General features: G+C 45.9%; 1 protein-coding gene across 1 annotated transcript in view; it reads left to right on the forward strand.

Annotated features, from left to right (window-relative positions):
- The window catches only part of SH3BGRL2 (SH3 domain binding glutamate rich protein like 2), a 77,844-nt gene continuing 57,485 nt past the window's right edge, over positions 1,091 to 21,449 (forward strand). The window contains exon 1 of the mRNA XM_018052901.1: positions 1,091 to 1,358. Coding sequence (XP_017908390.1) covers positions 1,314 to 1,358 — 45 coding nt within the window. The 5' untranslated portion in view covers positions 1,091 to 1,313. The remainder of the gene's footprint in view (positions 1,359 to 21,449) is intronic.

Here is a 21,449-nt window from a genome sequence, read left to right on the forward strand (position 1 = left end):
AGAATTTTACCAAAGAGCCAGAGACCTCATCATCTAATCTTTCTTCCTAGAACTGTTAATTAACATTGTTCCCAGAACTCTGCTAAAACTCCCCTGCTGAAAGGAAGACAGTAAATACAGTACTGCAGAGAAAACTGGTTCATTCTACAGGAACTGTGAGAGGCTTGCGCTTTTGCGAAACAGAAAACACTTGCTGAAGAACTATTCCTAAACTATTAGAAACTACCTAACAGCTTTTTTATTTCAACAGCATCCTCCTGGGAGGCTGCGCTGGAATGTGCAGCAGGTCTGAAAACGGCACAGATTTGGCTCAAATCTGTGAATATTAGGTGCACAGAGCCGAAGCCATTGTGTAGGGAATCGGGGTGGGGCGGGCGGGGTCCTGATTCTCGATGATTAGTAGGATTCTAATTTCGCTTGAGATTTTTTTTTTCTACAACAATTATTACAGTTTCGCTAGAAAAATAAAATTTCTAATTTCGCTTGGGATTGTTTTTTTTCCTACAACAATTATTACAGTTTCGCTAGAAAAATAAAATATCGGTTGTGCTCTCACCTGGGTTTCTAATTTTCAGCGTCTACCGGAAACACAAAACAAAACAAAAAAACCTCGTATTTATTCCCCAAGAATCACCCTTCTGCAATCTGCTGAGCCGCTGGGAAAACAGGAGCGCACAGCCCCACCGCGCCCCCCGACCCGGTCCCCACCGCGGCCACCTCCCAGCCGCCCAGCCCACCCCACGCGCGACCCGGAGACGATGGGTCTCCGAGCATCACTGTTGTCTGCTGACGTTTCTGGGTGTGGGGAATGCTTCAAACCAGTAAACCACTACACACAGAATCCCAGCTGGACACCGAACCACGCCATCCTCGCCTAGCTTTCTTTTCTCCCCGGCCTCGTCTCGCCAGGATCCTCGCCACCCCGGCATAGCGTCTCCCCGCGGCCTCGGGAGGCCCTCGCGGCACCTGCGCGCGTCCGGGACGCAGGCTCAGGGACGCGGCGGCGGGAAGGAGCCCGGCGGCGGCCACTCCGGGAGCGGCGCGGACTACAACTCCCATCACGCCCCGCAGCCGGCTCCCTCCCCGGCCCGGCCCCGCCTCCCTACCTCGGCCGGCGGTCGGGCAGCGCCGAGCTTTTATCTGCAGACCGGGCGGCCGCGCGGGCTCCGGGTCCCTGCCGACCTCCCAGACGCGAGCGCTGTGTCGGGCAGCGGCGGCGGCGGCGGCGGCTCCCCGCCGAGTTCTGCCTCCGCGTCCCCGCCAGCCCGGAGCCCGCGGAGGGCGCAGAAGGTCCGTCCCGACCCGGCGAGAGGATGGTCATCCGCGTGTTCCTCGCCTCCTCCTCGGGCTTCGTGGCGGTAAGCACGCAGGGGACCGGCCGCGGGCGGGGGTCGGGTCCCGCCGGGAAAGGGGGCGCTGGTCCCGCGGGACGCGGGCGGCGGGAGCCCCTGTGCGTCTGGGCGCGGCGGGCGGCGGGAGCCCGCGCCCGGCAGGTGATCCATCTCCCTCGGACGACAATGAACGGGGCGGGGAGCCGGGGTGTGTGTGTGTGTTGAGGGGGGGGACCCCGGACTCAACCCACATGCCCACCCTGCATGGTCCGAGACGGAGACCGGGAAATGGATTCGGCGGGAAGCCCCCGGCTCTAGTTGGGAGGCTCGGGGATTTTGGAGAGGGGCGGGGGGGTCCCACTTTCCTTGATGAGCTTGACCGATTTGGGACTTTCAGCCTGGTTCCGTTTGGTAGGGGAGCTTGTTAAGCTGCTTGGTTTGCTCACCTAGCTCCTGAATGGAACAAGTTTAAGTGGAACTTGCTCTCCACCCTCTGTGCCCCGCCGCCAAGCACGTTACTTCATACCTGCGCAGAGAGAATGGTAAACCAGGTTTGTCCTGTTGTGCCAGGGTTGTTTTTTGATTTTTTGCCTAAGGTGCTATAAATATGTTTACATCTATATGTAAATATGGTGTGTTTGGTTCATCTTCCCCTATGTGCTCAGTTTCATCTTGGGGATATGTAAATTGTGGTCTGTTTAATTATTTTAAGCATTTTGTTTGGTCCGATGTTCTCGAATTTTCTTTTTTTTTTTTTTTTCAGGGAGAAGTTACATAGCTAGATGTCAGACTTTAAGGAAAAATTCAGTAATAATAGCTCACTGAGTAAGACATGTAGCAGTATGTTTTACATGATTATTAAGATTTGGTTACCTTTAGCTGAGTTAAACTGTAGATTTCAGGGGCTCTCTAGTGAGATATAGAGTTAAATACATCAAAAGCTGCGGTATTGATTGTTTCAAATTTAGTCCGGCCACTTGGTTGCCTGTCTGGAGATTCAACTAGGTTTTCCCCAAATTTGTTTCAGAAGGCAGGTTCGATGGAGAATCGAAGAAAATGTCGTTTGCAACATAACTCTGAAGTTTTTTATTTTAAAAAGAATTAACTTGTGGTAGAAAAAAGGCCCCCTTTTGTATTAGTAACAGGAGGTGGGAAACTCCAGCTTATCTTTATATGCAGGGATGTTCTGGTCCCCAGACTCCTGATAGTTTCAGTGTTGCTCTCTGGGGCTGCTTAGTCATACCTGCCTTTTATAGATCCCTCCACCGCTCCACCGAAGCTACGCTTCATGTGTTTGGGAACCCATAGAGTTTGTGGATAGATTTTTTTCACAGTCACTCCTTCATAAGTTCTACAAAGCTTTTGGTTCCACCGTCAACTTGCATGCTTCCATAACTATTGCAATAGTATTTCATTGACTGGGAAGGGATGCTTTATAGTATTGATATTAAGAAACCTATGTTACCTATGTTGGACAAAGTGAAGTCGCTCAGTCGTGTCCGACTCTTTGCAGCCGTGGACTATAGCCCACCAAGCTCCTCCATCCATGGGATTCTCCAGGCAAGAATCCTGGAGTGGGTTGCCGTTTCCTTCTCCAGGGGATCTTCCCGACCCAGGGATGGAACCCAGGTCTCCCACATTGCAGGCAGACGCTTTTAAACTCTGCACCAGCAGGGAAGCCCTTGACAAGTCAGAGTCAAAATTCTGAGGTCATTACTTGGCTTATCCTTCAGGAGGTAGTATATTAAGAGAGTTCTGGAAGCCTGCATCTCTGTTTACTCATTTCCATTAACAGATATGCATTGCCTGTCTGCTATGTGCCTTTTTAACTTTTAAATTTAATGATGGGTGTTTTGCACATGAAGCTAGACCTGAGAGAACCCAGGCAGGCTCTGATGAGCGGAATGAGCTTGGCTGAAGTACCTCATCTCTGCCTGAATTTCTCATCATTAGAATGAAGAGTTGTGATGAAAAACTCGGCATTCCACTCTAGCTTTAAAGTACTTTGGCTTAATTAGTTGGATAAATGCAGATAAATCCTCATAACAGCTCCTTTCACATTGGCAATATACATGCTAGTATCAAAGTGAATTTTTTTTCCCTTTGGTGTTTTACTGGGATTCCCTCCTTGCCCCACCCAGTTTGTGTTCTAACAAGATAAGGTTTGAGCTGGAAGACATACTCTGTTATCATGTGCCATATGTACAGCCCATGAACACTAATTATCTGTTTTAATGTACCTGATCTTTTTGGGTCTCAGACAGTCCTCAGTCACTGAATCTCTCCACTTGTAATATTATCTCCTGTATCCCTGCACAGTTTTTCTGTAATTAATATATCATTGATACTTTTGGTAATGATAAGTTTCTGCTTATATGCAAGAATAGTGATTTCTAAGAGATAATGAAATTGTTTAGCTCAGCTACTGAGCAGTAGAGGCTGCCTGGGGCTTATGGCATTATGCTGTATTCAACTGTGAGGGCATAGCAGGGTTTTCCCTCCAGCAGTATTGTACTGACCATTGGCTCTGTTTTATCCAGTGGCCAACCATGACCAGCAAGTGCATGGGAGAAAGAATATTTTGATTCCTAAGTCAGTTTGGTTTTAGCTGAAGTTGATTAAACCACACTGAAGTAATGTGACTGGAAGTAGACTTGGCTAAATAAGTCCCAGGAATTTCAGAAAAGAGGCTCTGCCCCAGTCCACAGTAGATTTAAACTGTTTAGGGAAAACCCTCATATCTTGTTCTGATTTCCCTGAACTCTCCAGCTTCAACACCTAACGGTGGTAATTGTAATAATTAACACCAAAAGGTGATTGCCCTTTTCTCTTCCTCAGCTCAGTGTAAAATCTGCTTTTATAAGAAATAAAAGCAATACCACATTATTATGCTGTGGCTGCCTGAAAATCAGATTTCTTATCCAGCTGTCATTCATGTCATAGTGAAGGGCATTTTATTTCAGTCCTAAGAAAATGCTGTAGTCATAGAAGGGCTGTTTTAAGACGTCTTGATTTATTTTGGTTGTATACCCAGCAGGGGTGATCTTGATAGCTTTATCCAGGAAATGTATTATTAATATGACTTTTTAAAAAACTTTATTTTGTATTGGAGTATAGACAATTAACAGTGCTGTGATAGTTTCAGGTGGGCGGCAAAGGGACTCAGCCATACATATACATGTTTCTTCTATTGAAAAACATTGAAATCAGCCCGTTATTTCATATTCATTATTTTATTCAGTCAGCAAGCATTTTCTAAGTGTCTGCTGCTTGCCCAGCTGTGTAAGGATTCTTGTGGGAATTGGAGGAGCGCAGAGGGTGTGGTTTCTGTGTCCTCAAAGAATTCAGGTAGGGATCACGCCGGGAGATAAGATAGGAAAGGTGAAACCACCAGTAATAAAGTACAACCCAAGGACACATACCTCTTTCGGGAACATTCTTAACAGAGATAGAAAGGCGGCAGAGGGATGCGTTGCAGGATGTCAGATAAGGAGGAGATGTGCCAGGAGTCATAAAATATGCATGTGGGAGCCTTAGGCGGATGGCGGAGAGAGGGACCGACTTGGATTTGGAACCGAGGGGAGAATGCCCAAGCCCACCTTGTTCAGGCTGGAAAGGGGGCGCCTTAGATGGGAGGAGGCAGGCTGCAGGGTTCCTTGCGGACCTCTCTTGAGGACAGGGCAGACTCTGAGTCCGTGAAGTGTTAGCTGCTCAGTCGTGTCTGACTCTGTGACCCCAAGGACTGTGGCCCACCAGCCTTCTCTGTCCATGGGATTCTCCAGGCAAGAATACTGGAGTGGGTAGCCATTCCTTTCTCCAGGGAATCTTCCTACCCTGGGATTGAACCTGGGTCTCGTGCATTGCAGGCAGATTCTTTATGCCTGAGCCACCAGGGAAGCCCATGATAACAACGTCCAGAGTGCTTAGCGTCTCAGAGATGTCTTCAAAATTTGCAGCTGATGTGCTGTCTGGACCCTTTGTCCCCAGGGAGGAAGGTGTGGTCTGATGGGGAGGGCCCCCGGGATGTGATTTCAGAAGATTCTTTACCTTTCTGCCTGTCCTGACTGAAATTTCTCCAAAAGGAAGGAAAGCTTTTCAGTCTTCGTTACAGTCCTTGGGCTCCGGTGTTGGGGCTGGCAGAACACCGAGAGAGATTTTCTCGTGAAGTCCAACCGCCTCATGTCACAGAGAAGAAAATACGGCTGAGAGAATAAGTGACCTGTTCTGAGGTCATTTATGTCAGTCAGTGCTGAGCTGGGGGTTAAATGGAGTCCCGGTCACCTGACTCCTGAATGTATTCATTCCTGTGTTCACTCGACCCCGCGTGTATTCGTGCCTTGATGTCCTCATTCATATATTAATCACTGAAAACCAACTGAGTACCAGGCTCTGTCTGACAAAGTTCTGTATAGTTTTTCCAGTAGTCATGTATGGATGTGAGAGTTGGACCATAAAGAAGGCTGAGAGCTAAAGAATTGATGCTTTCCAACTGTGGTGTTGGAGAAAATTCTTGAGAGTCCCCTGGACTGCAAGGAGATCAAATCAGTCAATTTTAAAGGAAATCAACCCTGAATATTCATTGGAAGGACTGATGCTGAAGCTCCAATACTCTGGCCACCTGATGCAAAGAGCCAACTTGTTGGAAAAGACCCTGATGCTGGGAAAGATTGAAGGCAAGAGGAGAAGGTGATGACAGAGGATGAGGTGGTTGGATGGCATCACCGACTCGACGGACACGAGTTTGAGCAACCTCTGGGAGATGGTGAAGGACAGGAAAGCCTGGCGTGCTGCAGTCCATGGGGTCGCAGAGTCAGACACGACTGAGCGACTGAACAACAACCGGGCTCTGTGAGGTGCTGATGTGTGCTAGGTGTATACCATGGTCAGGAGAACAGACACAGACTGCCTTCATGGCATAAATCAGTGCTGAAGCCCCACAGCCCAGAGACTTGGACTGTAAACCATTTCACCGAAGAGAATACAGAGCTGATGCTGTTGTGGGGGATGTTCCCATGGACAAGGTGAAATGAGCCAGACAGCAGTAGTATATCGCTGGATGTTGAGGGGACAGTCACTGGGAGAAAAAGGTACAGAGAAATGGGAAGCAGAGTTGGAAGATGTGGACCTTTGCCCACAGCTGCAACGCTGTTTTCAAGTGAGGTTGGGAGTAGAGGGGAAACGGAACTGTGCTCAGGGTTGTCTTGCTCTTTTAAGCTTAGAAAAGCATTTTATTTTGCCTGACTTATAACTATTTGAAACATGCAGAGATCTGTTCCATCTCCACAGGATGTATCATGAGGCTTTATTTGTGTAAGGGAACCTCCGAAAGGAGTTCCAATGTAAATCAGGATGTGACCATGTAAAACAGGCTGAGCATTAATTCTTAAGTGACTCTAATCCCAGAAAAAGCTGGTGAGGGTAAGCCTGGACTTGCTAGGATCTTTAATTCAATCCTGAGCCACCTGGCAGGGTTGATTCCCATCTTATAAGTGGAGAGGCTGAAGGTAACTGACCTGATTGAGATCATTTGCAGTTGATGGTGGGACCTTGAGTCAGAGTGTGGCTGGCAGGTGGCTCTAAAGCTTCTGGAGCCGAGTTTCTGCACTGTGGGCACTATCATGTCCTTGATGGAATGGAAGTGCCAGGGATGCTTGACATCCTGCAGTGTCCTGGACAGTCGCCCAAAAGAGCTGCCCCATGCAAAATGCCATTGGTACCCAACAAGAAATACTGCCGAAGGGCTTTGGTGGCAGGAGGTGTGGAATGACCTTAGGGAATTGGTGGGAGCATATAAGAATATTAGAAGAAAAAAGAATAAGTCTTCCCTCATAGCTCAGATGGTAAAGAATCTGCCTGCAGTGCAGGATACCCGGGTTCGATCCCTGAGTCAGGAAGATCCCCTGGAGAAGGAAATGGTAACCCACTCCAGTATCCTTGCCTGGAAAATCCCTTGGACAGAGGAGCCTGGTGGGCTGCAGTGCATGGGGTCGCAAAGAGTCGGGCGTGACTGAGCGACTAACAGACTAACACAGGGACAAAGTCGAAAGAGAATGGCAGGCTGGGAAGACTTGGGTGTTGTTTTTCTATGGCTGCCATTACCGAATACCAAGAACTGTGGGGCTCAGGCAACAGACATTTGCCTCAAAGTGCTGGAAGCTGAGAGTCAAGATCAGGGTGTTGGTCTGATTGCTTCCTTCCAGGGGCTGTGAAGGAGACTGCGCCATGGTTCTCGCCTACCTTCTGATGGTTTGCTGGAAGTCTTTGGTGTTCCTTGGTGTGTAGATTATCCCTTATATCTGTCTTCATGTCCGCATGGCATTCCCTTTGTGTGTATGTCTCTGTCTACATTTCCTCTTTTTATGTTGAACTTCAGCCTACCCTTTTACCTAATTTTGACTTGATCATTTGCAGAGGTCCTATTTCCAGGACCACATCCCAGGTACTGTGGGCTAGGACTTCAGCATCTTTTGCGGGGGACACAATCCAGTTCCCATAACAGCATGCGAGTTGAGGGTTGAACTAGAAGTACTAATTGATGGCACTTTAATTGGGAAGACTACGGGCAAGTTTCCTGAATCCCAGAGTCAGCAGCAGGGTACGCAGCTTTAGTCCCTGCATACACGAAGGTCCATTGCTAGCGAGGGAGATTCTTCATCATCCCAAGTGAAGACCTGACCTCAGTTCTTCTAGTGCATGCTAATATTTCCCAAATTTGACATCTTTTTTCCGTTCTGTGATATTTTAAATTTATAAATATAATCAAGGGCATGGACTCCTTTACGAAATTAGGGACTTTAAAAAATCTGTTTGCATTAGGACACTTTAAATAAATATTCCATTCTATTTGAGGAAACTAAATTTTGACAGCTGTTTATAAAAGTATGAGGTGGTTTCCACGTCGCAGGAATGTGAAGTCTAGTTGTCTTGCCTTTTTCTGTGGTTTTCAATTTTTTGATCAAAACCAGAGAATAATGGAGAAGGCAATGGCACCCCACTCCAGTCCTCTTGCCTGGAAAATCCCATGGACGGAGAAGCCTGGTAGGCTGCAGTCCATGGGGTCGCGAAGAGTCGGACACGACTGAGCGACTTCCCTTTCACTTTTCACTTTCATGCTTTGGAGAAGGAAATGGCAACCCACTCCAGTGTTCTTGCCTGGAGAATCCCAGGGACGGGGGATCCTGGTGGGCTGCGGTCTATGGGGTTGCACAGAGTCAGACGCGACTGAAGCGACTTAGCAGCAGCAGCAGAGAGTAACTGTTGTGAAACAAACCCCAACAGTTCTGCAGGAAGCAGTGAGATACTACTAAAGAACTAAAGAACATTTCTTCCTCAGATCTTTTTTTCATGTTTAAAAAGTTCTGGAATGAATTTCATGCTCTTTTTTGTCAGTAAAGTTAGAAATGGGTAACAGAGTAGAAAAAAAATCTAGATTAGCTGTGACGAACCTAGACAACATATTAAAAAGCAGAGATGTCACTTTGCCAACAAAGGTCTGTATAGTCAAAGCTGTGGTTTTTCCAGCAGTCATATACAGATGTGAGTTGGACCATAAAGAAGGCTGAGTACCAGAGAATTAATGCATTTGAACTGTGATGCTGGAGAAGGGTCTTGAGAGTCCTTTGAACAGCAAGAAGCTGAAACCACTCAATCCTAAAGGAAATCAACCCTGAATATGTTCATTGGAAGGAGTGATGCTGAAGTAGAAGTTCCAGTATTTTGGCCACTTGATGCAAAAAGCCGACTCATTGGGAAAGACCCTGATGCTGGGAAAGACTGAGGGCAGAAAGAGAAGGGTTTGACAGAGGATGAGATGGTTGGATGGCATCATCAAGTCGATGGACATGAGTTTGAGCAAGCTCTGGAGATAGTGAAGGACAGGGAAGCCTGGCATGCTGCAATCCATAGCGTCGCAAAGAGCCAGACATAACTGAGTGACTGAACAACAAGATTCTTAGTGAATGTGTCATTTTAAGAAAAAAATTATTTTTTGCTGCACTGGGTCTTTGTTGCTTTTGCACAGCTCTCTTTAGTTGCAGTAAGCGGGAGCTACTCTTCATTGAGGTGTGTGGGCTTCTAATTCCTATCCACTGTTCCACTTTTAGCATAAAAATTTATTATGATTTAATGATTATATGTGAAAGTTTGAAACTCTTTTTTGAAATGTGGATTTGGAAAAAAATGGGATCAAGAAATTATTAGTTTAGCTGCCAAATGTTAATTTTTTAAAAAGTTGTCCCCCAAACTCTAAACTCAGAAGGAGACCCTTTTAGGTTTCATCTGTTTTTCAGTACAGACTGCTTTAATAGGTGTTAGTTTAGCTGCAGGGTTAGTTAGAAACTTAAGTTATCATTTAAATCACATTCCTGTATTCGTTATTTTTCTGTGGCCAACTTTATATTATTTTGTTTATGTGTTTTGCAGGGAAGGAGCTTAGCTTTCCAAATTAGAAATTTATTGAAAATTTATTCTTTCTGTAAAATGGTGAATGCTTGTTAACCTGTGAGGGAAATCCTCTGCTTCTGATGATGTACACTTGGCTTTTGGGGTCCTCTTGTAACAACAAGTCATCGAACTCTTCTGTTTGGTGTTTATAAACCAATAAGGATCAGTACTTACCATTGCCAAGTTTGGTACTTACCATTGGTGGTTGGGATGGCTGGGGTGGGGGCAAGGATGGGGGGAGTCGGAGATTGGAAATTGATAACTGCAGGCGATGGCACCCCACTCCAGTACTCTTGCCTGGAAAATCCCATGGATGGAGGATCCTGGTAGGCTGCAGTCCATGGGGTCGCGAAGAGTCAGATACAACTGAGCAACTTCACTTTCACTTTTCACTTTCATGCATTGGAGAAGGAAATGGCAACCCACTCCAGTGTTCTTGCCTGGAGAATAGGGATGGCGGAGCCTGGTGGGCTGCCGCCTATGGGGTCGCACAGAGTCGGACACGACTGAAGCGACTTAGCAGCAGCAGCTAAGCATCTAGTTTAAAGCAGTGATTTACCTTCTGTCCTCTTCAGAGGCTTATCTGGGTTTTTCTGCCAGTACAGGCTAGTCCCTCAGGACCGGGACTGTGGCAAATATTTTCTTTTTTTTGGCCATGCAGCATGTGGGATATTAGTTCCCCAACCAGGGGGGTCAAACCCACTCCCCAACAGTGAAAACATGAATTCTTAATCACTGGACCCTCAGAGAAGTCCCAAGACTATAGCAATTTAAAGTTAGTGCTGTTATTTCTCTTAGGTTTGATTGTGTGGTATTTTTTTCCCTCAAATGCTAAAAGAGAAATCAACCTAGGAAAAGTACTTCATTGAATGTTTCCCTTCCAGACTTGTGACAGCTTTGCTGTAAACTGACAGCTGAACTGGGTGCTGGCAGCTGGGCCCCCCCACCTATAACCCCAGGGCCCTTTAGGCTGGTATGGCCCCTGGGAGGCACTGGAGCAGTTCGATTGGTCTCCTACATCTGATCCCTTGTGTTAGCCTTGACAGCTTATTTATTCCTGAGAGGACCTGACTCCTTTGTAACTGGCAAAACCCCAAAGGGAGTTTCCTGGAACTGACCCCTGACAGTGGAAGGATAGGAGTGGTGTGCGTCGGGGTGTGTCTGCCTTGTTGTGGGACCTTTGTGGGCTCCATGCCAGCATTACAGCCGGCCTCTTGAAGCCGGAAATGGAGTTTGGCTCTGACTGTGGGCAGAGAGTTCTACTACTTCAGGGTGCATTTTCCACCTCCTAGTGGTGATGAGTAGCCCATATCTGGAAACGGCTTGTCATCACCTTAGCCCTAGTGCCTCTGGCAGTGGAAGGCTAAGAGTGAGAGGTGACTTGCCTGACAGGTCAGTCCAGTGGTGTTCCGTAAATGCAAATGCATGGAGTTAAAGTCAGTAGCTGTTGCTACATACCAATCTAGTGTTAAAAACAAAGCAACCAAGAAGGTTGCTTGTATAGCACCGTGTATAGCTTGCATAGTTCCCTGTAGAGCACAGGGAACTGTATCAGGGTCTTGTGATAACCTATAAGGGAAAAGAATCTGAAAAAGAATAGAGATATATGTATATATGTGCAACTGAATCACTTTGCTTTACATCTGAAACTAACGCAGCATTGTAAATCAACTATACTTCAATTAAAAGAGAAAAAAGTAAATAAAAAAATACACCACCTGTTGTGCATGTTAAGTTGGGAAACAGTTTGTGACTATATCTGATTTAAATCGGTTTATGAATGCCCCTGATTTCAAAGAGAACACGTTCAAATGAAAAACAAGACAACAAAGCAAAAGAAAAACCCTCGAAGCAACACAACCAACGTAACTTTTGAGTCAGTTTGTTTTCCTTCTGTGGGTTGTACGAGGAATGGGAGTGTGTCTCCGTTCGTGACATTCCCGCGTAGACTGACGCTGCCAGCTTCTCTGCTTTAGTAATCATGCTGCTTAGGACAGATCCTTTGCCTAAGAATTGGCCATTTCCATAAGCCTGGATTCCCCCCTTGACCGGAGGTTTGGGTTGCACTGTCCTTATCCTTTTATGACAAAACAACATATTTGCCAAAGTAGATCTTTGCATTGAATATCTGCTGATTTATTTAATTCTGGCGGCAGTTTACATCCAACTCAAGAGCCTACTTCTGCCTGTTTGGACTATCTGCCTTTGGGTAGACATCACCAGCGCAAGCACGTTGGCTACACTGGTGTAGTCTCATGGTTAAGGCGGGGCTTGGTCCAAATCCTAGTCTCCCATTGGTGAGGGAGCTCCTTCATTTGTAAAAATGGGACTGGAGTGGTACCTTCTGTATAGGATTGCTGTGAGCATCAAAGATTTCTTCAATGAACTATTCCATATCGAGTGCCAGGTACACAGGAAGTATTCAGTGCCTGTCATCTGTTATTTTCATTGTATCATCATTAACAGCAGCAGTAATAAAAACACGAAAAATTATAACCCTGGATCATACAAGACCTTTAGTCATAAAAATATTGTGTTCAGTACATAAGACTTTACTAAACCAAGGGTGCACGCTGGTATATAGAGAGCTTTTAGTAAATTTAAGTTCAGTTTTTGACTGAAATTTAAATTAAGAGCATTATTATTTGAGGTCATTCCCCAAGCAAATCACTTTGGACATCGCATGCTGTGCACGAGTCGTTAAGCCATGTTTATTCACAGCCTACGAAGTGCTTACTATGATCCAAATGGGCACTGTCCTTTGCTGTACATGGTGTGTGATTTTAGAGTCCTCATTCGATTTAAGTCTTCCTAAACTTGGCAAGTAGATTCCATCCCAAATGGCAGCCCTGTCCGATGGATGGTGGCTGCCTGGAGAGCTGGGAGAGGGGTTCGGGAGCCTTGTCTGGGATCAGCTGGGGACCACACAGTGTGATTGATTGTTGATGTCTGCTCTGGCACCAGAGCAGGCGGCCCAGGGGTCGCCCACATACTTGGCAGCCCTGTCTCCGACTCTGTGCACGTTTCAGATTCATGTAACTGAATGTAGAATGTTTCCAGTCTGTGAGTAAGAGGGAATAGAAATATTGGACAGTGGATTGAATTGATGGATTGTATCCCTTGCAAACATCTACCCTTAAATAAGGGGGTGGAAGCAGAGAACGATCAGGATCTCCGTGTTTAATGAAGATGAGTAATACTTTCCAGAAAAGACCATCACGATTATTCTCACTGTGAAACTGAACACTGAACCTTGATGTCATGAAAGGTAGGCAGGGTTCTTTCACATCTGGCAGAGGGCAGAGGGATGGTGGTCAGAGAGAGCAGGAGCTTTGTGGAACGAGGTGGTGGAGACAGGAGAGGAGCAAAGCACTGGAATAGATGAGCATCAGCCTGCGCACCCTGCTGAGTCTTGACCACTGAAAGATCGGGTGAGTGATGAGTGTTTACCCATGCCCAGCAGTCTTGGACAATTTTTTTCTGCAGGTAATTCAGTCCTTACAGTCACCCTACAGCCTGCAGGCTATTATACCCATTTTGCAGATGAGAATATTGGGGGCACAAGAGTGGTTAAGTCACATGCCCAGCATGACTTAGCTCAGTGAAACCCATGTCTTCTGGTTTTGTGTCTAGTCCATTTTTTGTTACCCCACGTGGCCCACCAGAAAAGCCCCTGATTGGAGACCAGTGAGAACCTGGCCCTGCTGACCCAGAAAACTTGCTAGGATAACAGTGTGTGAGCCCAAGCTAACAAAGCGGGAGGGGCAAGACTCCACAGAGCCATTCCAGGGGCCTGCACTCAGCTGTGGAGCAGGTCATTTTAGGCACAGTGTCCTCAGGGCTTGTTTAAACAATGGCTTTGCTTCTTTAGAGACTGATAAAAGCTATCAGGAATGCTATAGATTGAGGGACCTCCCTGATGGTCCAGTAGTAAAGAATCTGCCTTCTAATTTAGGAGACATGGGTTCGATCCCTGGTCAGGGGACTAAGATCCCACATGCCACAGGACAACTCAGCCCTTGCACCACAATGAAGGCCCAGCACAGCCAAAATACAAATAAGTAGGTTTTTAAAATGAAAAAAATTTTTAAAGTATGGTTGACAGCATGTGCAGGAAGTACTCAGGGCTTTGTGTTTGTTATTTGTATTCCTTAAAGTAACTTGGCCTGGTAGCCACTGGAAGTGGAGAGAATGGATTTTCAGCACGGAAAGACCTGGGTTCAGATTACGCTTCTGGTTCCCCAACTGGCAGTAGAGTTTAGCAGGATAGTTTAGCAAGTCTTTTTATTCCTCTGGACCTCAGCGTTCCCATTTGTAAAGTTGTTGGGAGTTTCAAGAAACGGCAGCTGTCAATAATATTATGAGTTCATTTAAATTTAAGTTAACAGTAATTCTCTGGTCTTTGGTAAATTTTCAACTTCAAGTGAAACTATTAAGATTTAATTAAAGAAAAGCAGTTGTTCTTATAACCAAACAGTAAGTCCTGTATTCGATGGAACACATTCCTAGGAAAACCTGAATTGGACATTGCTTATTGGGGTTAACGTGTGCTACCTCATGGCCTGTTTGCAGAGGCTGGAACCCCCTTTTTTTAAAAAATTTTTTAATTGGAGGATAATTGCTTTACAATGTTGTGTTGGTTTCTGTCACACATCAACATGAATCAGCCATAAGTATACACATGTCCCCTCCCTCTTAAACCTTCCCCCCACCTCCCACACCTCTAGGTTGCCACAGAGTACCCGATGCGAGCTCCCTGCTTCAAAAAGCAAATTGCCACTGGCTAATGTATTTTAAATAGGGTAATTTATAGATTGCTGTGCTACGGTCTCGGTTTATCCCACTCTCTGCTTCCCCAGCGTGTCCCCAAGTCTGTCCTCTGTCCACATGTCTATGTCTTCATTGCTGCCCTGCAAATAAGGTCCATCAGTACCATCTTTCTAGATTCCAAGTATATATGCGTTACTATACAATATTTGTTTTTCATTTCCTGACTTACTTCACTCTGTATAGCAGGCTCTAAAAATTAGGACTAGAACTACCACGTTGTTGCTGTTGCTCAGTCGCTCAGTCATGTCTCTTTGCTGACTTCATTGCATGCAGCACGCCAGGCTTCCCTGTCCTTCACCATCTCCCGGAGCTCGCTCAAACCCGAGTCCATTGAGTCGGTGATGCCATCCAACCATCTCATCCTCTGTCGTCCCTTTCTCCTCCCGCCTTCAATCTTTCCCAGCATCAGGGTCTTTTCCAGTGAGTCAGCTCTTTGCATCAGGTGGCCAAAGGATGGGAGCCTCAGCTTCACCATCAGTCCTTCTAATGAATATTCAGGATTGATTTCCTTTAGGATTGACTGGTTTAATCTCCTTGCAGTCCACTGGGCTCTCAAGAGTCTTCTCCAACACCACAGTTCAAAAGCATCAGTTCTTCGGCCTTGAGCCTTCTTTACGGTCCAACTCTCACTTCTGTACATGACTACTGAAAAAAACCATAGCTGTGACTATACGGACCTTTGTTGGTAAAGTAATGTCTCTGCTTTTTAATATGCTGCTTAGGTTTGTCCTAACTTTTTTCCCAAGGAGCAAGCGTCTTTTAGTTTCATGACTGCAGTCACCATCTGCAGTGGATTTTGGAGCCCAAGAAAATAAAGTCTGTCACTGTTTCCATTGTTTCCCCATCTGGGAAGTGATGGGACTGGATGCCATGATCTTAGTTTTCTGAATGTTGAGTTTTAAGCCAACTTTTTCACTCTCTTCTTTCACCTTCAGTTCTTCAGTCTTTCACCTTCATCAAGAGGCTCTTTAGTTCCTCTTCACTTTCTGCCATAAGGGTGGTGTCATCTGCATATCTGAGGCTCTTGATATTTCTCTTGATATCTTGATTCCAGCTTGTGCTTATCCAACTGGGCATTTCATATATGTACTTTACATATAAGTTAAATAAGCAGGGTGACAATATACAGCCTTGACACACTCCTTTCCCAATTTTGAAGTAGTCCTTTGTTCCATGTCCAGTTCTAATTGTTGCTTCTCGACCTGCAGGTTTCTCAGGAGGCAGGTCAGGTGGTCTGGTATTCCCATCTCTTTCAGAATTTTCCAGTTTGTTGGTGATGCATCCAGTCAAAAGACTATGGCGTAGTCAGTAAAGCAGAAGTATATGTTTTTCTGGAACTCTCTTGCTTTTTCCATGATCCAGCGGATGTTGGCAATTTGATCTCTGGTTCCTCTGCCTTTTCTAAAACCAGCTTGAACATCTGGAAGTTCTTTGTTCACATACTGTTGGAGCCTGGCTTGGAGAATCTTGAGCATTACTTTGCTAGCGTTTGAAATGAGTGTGATTGTGCGGTAGTCTGAACATTCTTTGGCATTGCCTTCCTTTGGGATTGGAATGAAAACTGACCTTTTCCAGTCCTGTGGCCACTGCGGAGTTTTCCAAATTTGCTGACATATTGAGTGCAGCACTTTCACAGCATCATGATTTAGGTTTTGAGATAGCTCAGATGGCATTCCATCACCTCTACTAAAAGTGAACTTCCATATGACTCAACAATCCCACTACTGGACATGTACCCTGAGAAAACCATAATTGAAAGAGATACATGTACCCCAATATTCATTGCAACACTATTTACAATAGCTGGGACATGGAAGCAACCTAGATGTCCATCAGCAGATGAATGGATAAAAAGTTGTGGTGTGTATATATAGTAATATTACTCAGCCATAAAAAGAACCCCTTTGTTTTTAACTTAACAGTGTTTAAAATTTTTTGAGCAAAGATTTTAAATTCTGAGAGATGTCTTTCTCACCCCCACACATGATCTGGATTTCCCATTCTTCTTGAGACATCGGAAGATTTTTTGGCCTCCATCAAGGCAAAGATCCACTGAAGATGGCTAGTGGTGGCCCCTTCTTCTTCAGGGCATATACCCCTGGGGTCTCCAAGGCTCCCCATCATTCCTGCCATCTTTCCAACTCCGAGCCATTTGTTCTTGAGCTCATGCTGTTCTTTTTCACATTTATTGTTGTTCAGTCCCCAAGTCATGGCCAACTCTCTGCAACCCCAGGGACTGCAGCAGGACTCCCTGTCCCTCACCATCTCCTGGATTTTGCCCAAGTTCATGTTCATTGAATTGGTGATGCCATCCAACCATCTCATTTTCTTATACTAGAACGTATTTCTTGGCATCCATGACTGTCAAAGTAGGTAAAGCTGAGAGTCTGTTGAGAAGGTTAGATGTGTTTCATGAAGAATGGAGCTAGTGAAAGTCCTTCTTGTGGAAGGAAGGACATAATAGTCCTAAATGGTTATTAGGTGTTTGCGGGCAGTGGATATGTGGTGGAATCTCACTGTGGTTTTGATTTGCATGTCCCTTGCGACCAGTACTGTTGCTATTATTTCTTAAGAACTGGTTTAGATCTTTTTTGTCCCAGAGCTAACTCTAACTTTTTAATTCAGATGTTAAAGAATCTGCCTGCAATGATCAATCCCTGGGTTGAAAAGATCCCCTGGGGAGGGGAATGGCTACCTACTCCAGTATTGTTGCCTAGAGAATTCTGTGGACAGAGGAGCCTGGCTAGTCTGTGCTCTGTCCATGGGGTTGCAGAGAATGAGACGCGACTAAGCGAGTAACACTTTCACTTTTTTTTTTTCTTTTATTCCACACTTAGACCAATATGACAGAATTGAGTCGTTAAGGGCTCTCTCTCTCTCTACTTATATATATTAGGCTTCCTGGTGACGCTAGTGATAAAGAACCCACCTGCCAATGTAGGCGATACCAGAGATGTGCTTTTGATCCATGGATAAGGAAGGTATAGATTTAAATTTAATGTAGTTAATCCTTCCCCATATGTTCATGAGTACTTTTTGTTGCCCAGTGTTCGCTTGTGTTCAGGACACAACATGAATACAGATAGTATAGTCAGATAGCTAGTCATCTGATTGAGCAGAAAAGATGAGCACAGAAAACAGTCCTAGGGAACATAATGCTAGAATGACCTGTCCTGTCAGTAAGCCTCCAGGGCAGGTAGATTTATCTGGATGAGGGCAAAAAAAGCCATATTCTGAGCTCGCCAGAAAGGTAGCGTCTCTTCAACTGGGAAGATGACTATTTTTAAGATTCTAGAAAGTATTACTTAAATAAAAGGCTTTAGTGGAAAATTGAGAGACTTTTTTTTTTCAACATATTTTGTACGAGCTTGTGAACTGGAACAGATATCACCTTTCCTATTCTCTTTTTGTCAAAGAGATGGATTGGATTGTGTACCATGCTGCCTGGTGTCTTAGCCTAGACGATTCCTTTCCCACTGGCATGCATTTCACACTTGTAGAGTGAGAGCGTGGCACACACATATGCTGCTGTGAGTTCCACAGTAATATTTAAATGGTGAGCTCGGTTCTAAGCGATGATTAACAGAGATGAGATTAATACTTCACCTTTTTAAATTCCTTTTCCATTAAAAACGGGAAACTAAGCATCTTCCTTCTAACAAGATGAAGTCTGTGTTCAGTTCAGAGAGTGTAGGAAAACCTCACTGTCTACTCCCTTCAGGGCCTCACTTCTTGGCCTGGCACCTTGGGCCCCCTGATCCAATCCTGACCTACATCTGCGGTGTTTTCTCTACTGTATATATCAGTTCAGTTCAGTTCAGTCGCTAATCATGTCCGACTCTGCGACCCCATGGACGGACTGCAGCACGCCAGGCTTCCCTGTCCATCACCAACTCCCGGAGTTTGCTCAAGCTCATGTCCAGCCAGTCAGTGATGCCATCCAACCATCTCATCCTTTGTCATCTCCTTCTCCTCCCGCCTTTAATCTTTCCCAGCATTAGGATCTTTTCAAATGAGTCAGTTCTTTGCATCAGATGGCCAAAGTATTGAAGTTTCAGCTTCAGCATCAGTCCTTCCAATGGATAGTCAGGACTGATTTCCTTTAGGATGGACTGGTTGGATCTTGCTGTCCAAGGGACTCTCAAGAGTCTTCTCCAACACCACAGTTCAAAAGCATCAATTCTTTGGCACTCAGCTTTCTTTTGGAGACGGCAGTGGCAACCCACTCCAGTACTCTTGCCTGGAGGATCCCATGGATGGAGGAGCCTGGTGGGCTGCAGTCCTTGGGGTTGCTAAGAGTCAGACATGACTGAGCGACTTCACTTTCACTTTTCACTTTCATGCATTGGAGAAGGAAATGGCAACCCACTCCAGTGTTCTTGCCTGGAGAATCCCAGAGACGGCGGAGCCTGGTGCGCTGCCACCTATGGGGTCGCACAGAGTTGGACACGACTGAAGCGACTTAGCAGCAGCAGCAGCTTTCTTTATAGTCCAACTCTCACATTCACACATGACTACTGGAAAAACCATAACTTTTGACTAGATGGACCTTTGTTGGCATGCGTATGTGCTAAGTAGCTTCAGTCACGTCTGACTCTTTGCAACCTTGTAAACTGTAGCCCGACAGGCTCCTCTGTCCTAGGGATCCTCCAGGCAAGAATACTGGAGTGGATTGCCATATCCTTCTCCAACTATATACACATACCAGGCTTTTCTCTTTATTAGAGGCTACACCGGCTCTTAGCTGTGGCATGTGAGACCTAGTTACCTGGCCAGGGATCAAACCCAGGCCCCCTGCATTGAGAATAGGAATCTTAGCCACTGGACCACCAGGAGAGTCCCCACACCAGGCTTTGTTAATCCTTTCCCTCTGGGCCTTTTCTCACGCTGCTTTCTTTCCCTTGATTGTGCTGACCTTGCACTGGGACTAGGCCTCTTCCTTCTTTGAAGCCCGTGCCAGTGACATTTCCCAGTACATCCGCCTCGCGACCCAACCTGCCTCCCACTTTCACCTTATAAATCGGGAGGACTCTGTTTCCCCAGCCCCTCAAAGTCCAACCTGGGGAACTGCTCTCCTGCGGCCTCGACACGTGTAAGTCACGGCCAACTGTTTGTGATCCCATGGACTGTGGCCCACCAGGCTCCTCTGTCCACAGGGTTTTCTGGCCGAGAATACTAGAGCCAGTACTATTAGCCATTTCCTACTCCGGGGGTCTTCCCAACCCAGAGATCGAACCCGAGACTCTCGCATCTCCTGTGCTGGCAGGCAGATTCTTTACTGCTCGCGCTACCCGGGAAGCCCATTTCACACTTGGTTACAGTGATTTTGTACCCAGGTGATTTGAACTCTTAAGCTTGAAATTCGCTAAGGTCAGGTTCTATTCTTCTTTTTTTTTTTTTTTAAGGAAAATATTTATGTTTTACAAATGCTTTTATAGCGTTATTTTTTTAAGAGCAATTTTAGATTTGCAGCAAAAGTGAATAGAAAGTAGAGATTTCCCATATGTCTCCTTCCTTCTCATATGCAGTTTTCAAGTCCTCTTTTTATTCCCCCCACGCTTCCTGTCATAGCTTCCGGTAGCGCTAGTGGTAAAGAACTCACCTGCCAGTGCAGGAGACTTAAGAGACTCAGGTTCAATTCCTGGATCAGGAAGATTCCCTGGAGGAGGGCATGGCTACCCGCTCCAGCATTCTTGCCTTACAGTCCGTGGGGTTGCAGTGTTGGACATGACCGAGTGTGCACGCACACGTTTCCTGTCAGAGAACTTGGCATGTTGTATTTATTGAACAACATGGAAAAGAAATATTGTTTCTGTAGCTTCCACATCAGAAAGGAAAGCTAATAAGAGTTGGTGACCTTGCCGGGGGGCCTGGTGTGGAGTAGGTAGATGAAAGTATGGTAGGAAAACAGAAAGGCTACGAGGGGCGTGATTCATTTCACTGCTTCTTAAATAGATGGCATGAAGAATCCATTGTCATTAGGGATAATTTTATTACAGTATTACTTCTCTTATTCTGATAGCAGGATTCTAGAATCTTCATTTGGAAGGAAGCAGGGAGACCTCTGAGAGGCAGTTGGCTGGTCTCCATTCAGCCAGTCGGGGGGCTGCCCTCTTCCAGACGACTGGGAATGCAGTGGGGTCCTGCAGTCCTGGCCCCACGGGGTGGGGATCGGGGTCACCAGGGGAAGCTCTGAGAAGGGGAGTCGCCTTCTGAAGGCAGACAGAGCATTCCAGAAGCACAGCTTTGGTCTGTTTGGTATAAAATAAGCCAGCAGGCTCTGACACATAAGTGGGCTCTGAGAATGTCAGCATACCACATCAAAGGACAAAAATGGGTCAGCAGGATAACGCTCAGTCCAGGAGAGATCAAATCGGAGTTGGCATATTTTGGCTTGATGTACCCTGCTGAACAAGGCAGGAATACTTGTGGTGCATTTCAGAAAGATGTCTAAAATAAAAATGGCTTAAAATAAGATAGCAATAAATTTGTGCTTAAAGAGCTGAGTTTCAGTTACACAGAAACCCTCAGGCTCCAGTCCAGGAGAAAGTAACTTGGGTAGTTGTTTAGTTGCTGAGTCGTGTCTGACTCTTTGCGACCCAATGGACTCTATAGCCTGGCAGGCTCTGGTTATTACCAGGTAAGAGTCCTAGAGTGGGTTGCTATTTCCTTTTCCAGGGGATCTTCCTGCCCAGGGATTGAACTTGGCATTTCGTGCATCACAGGTGGGTTCTTTACTAGCTTCCCTTGTAGCTCAGATGGTAAAGAATCCGCCTGCAAGGCAGGAGACCCGGGTTCAATCCCTGGGTCAGGAAGCTCCCCCGAAGCAGGAAATGCCTACCCACT

This window comes from Capra hircus, chromosome 9 (genome assembly GCF_001704415.2).
Source record: "Capra hircus breed San Clemente chromosome 9, ASM170441v1, whole genome shotgun sequence".
NCBI lineage: Eukaryota > Metazoa > Chordata > Mammalia > Artiodactyla > Bovidae > Capra > Capra hircus.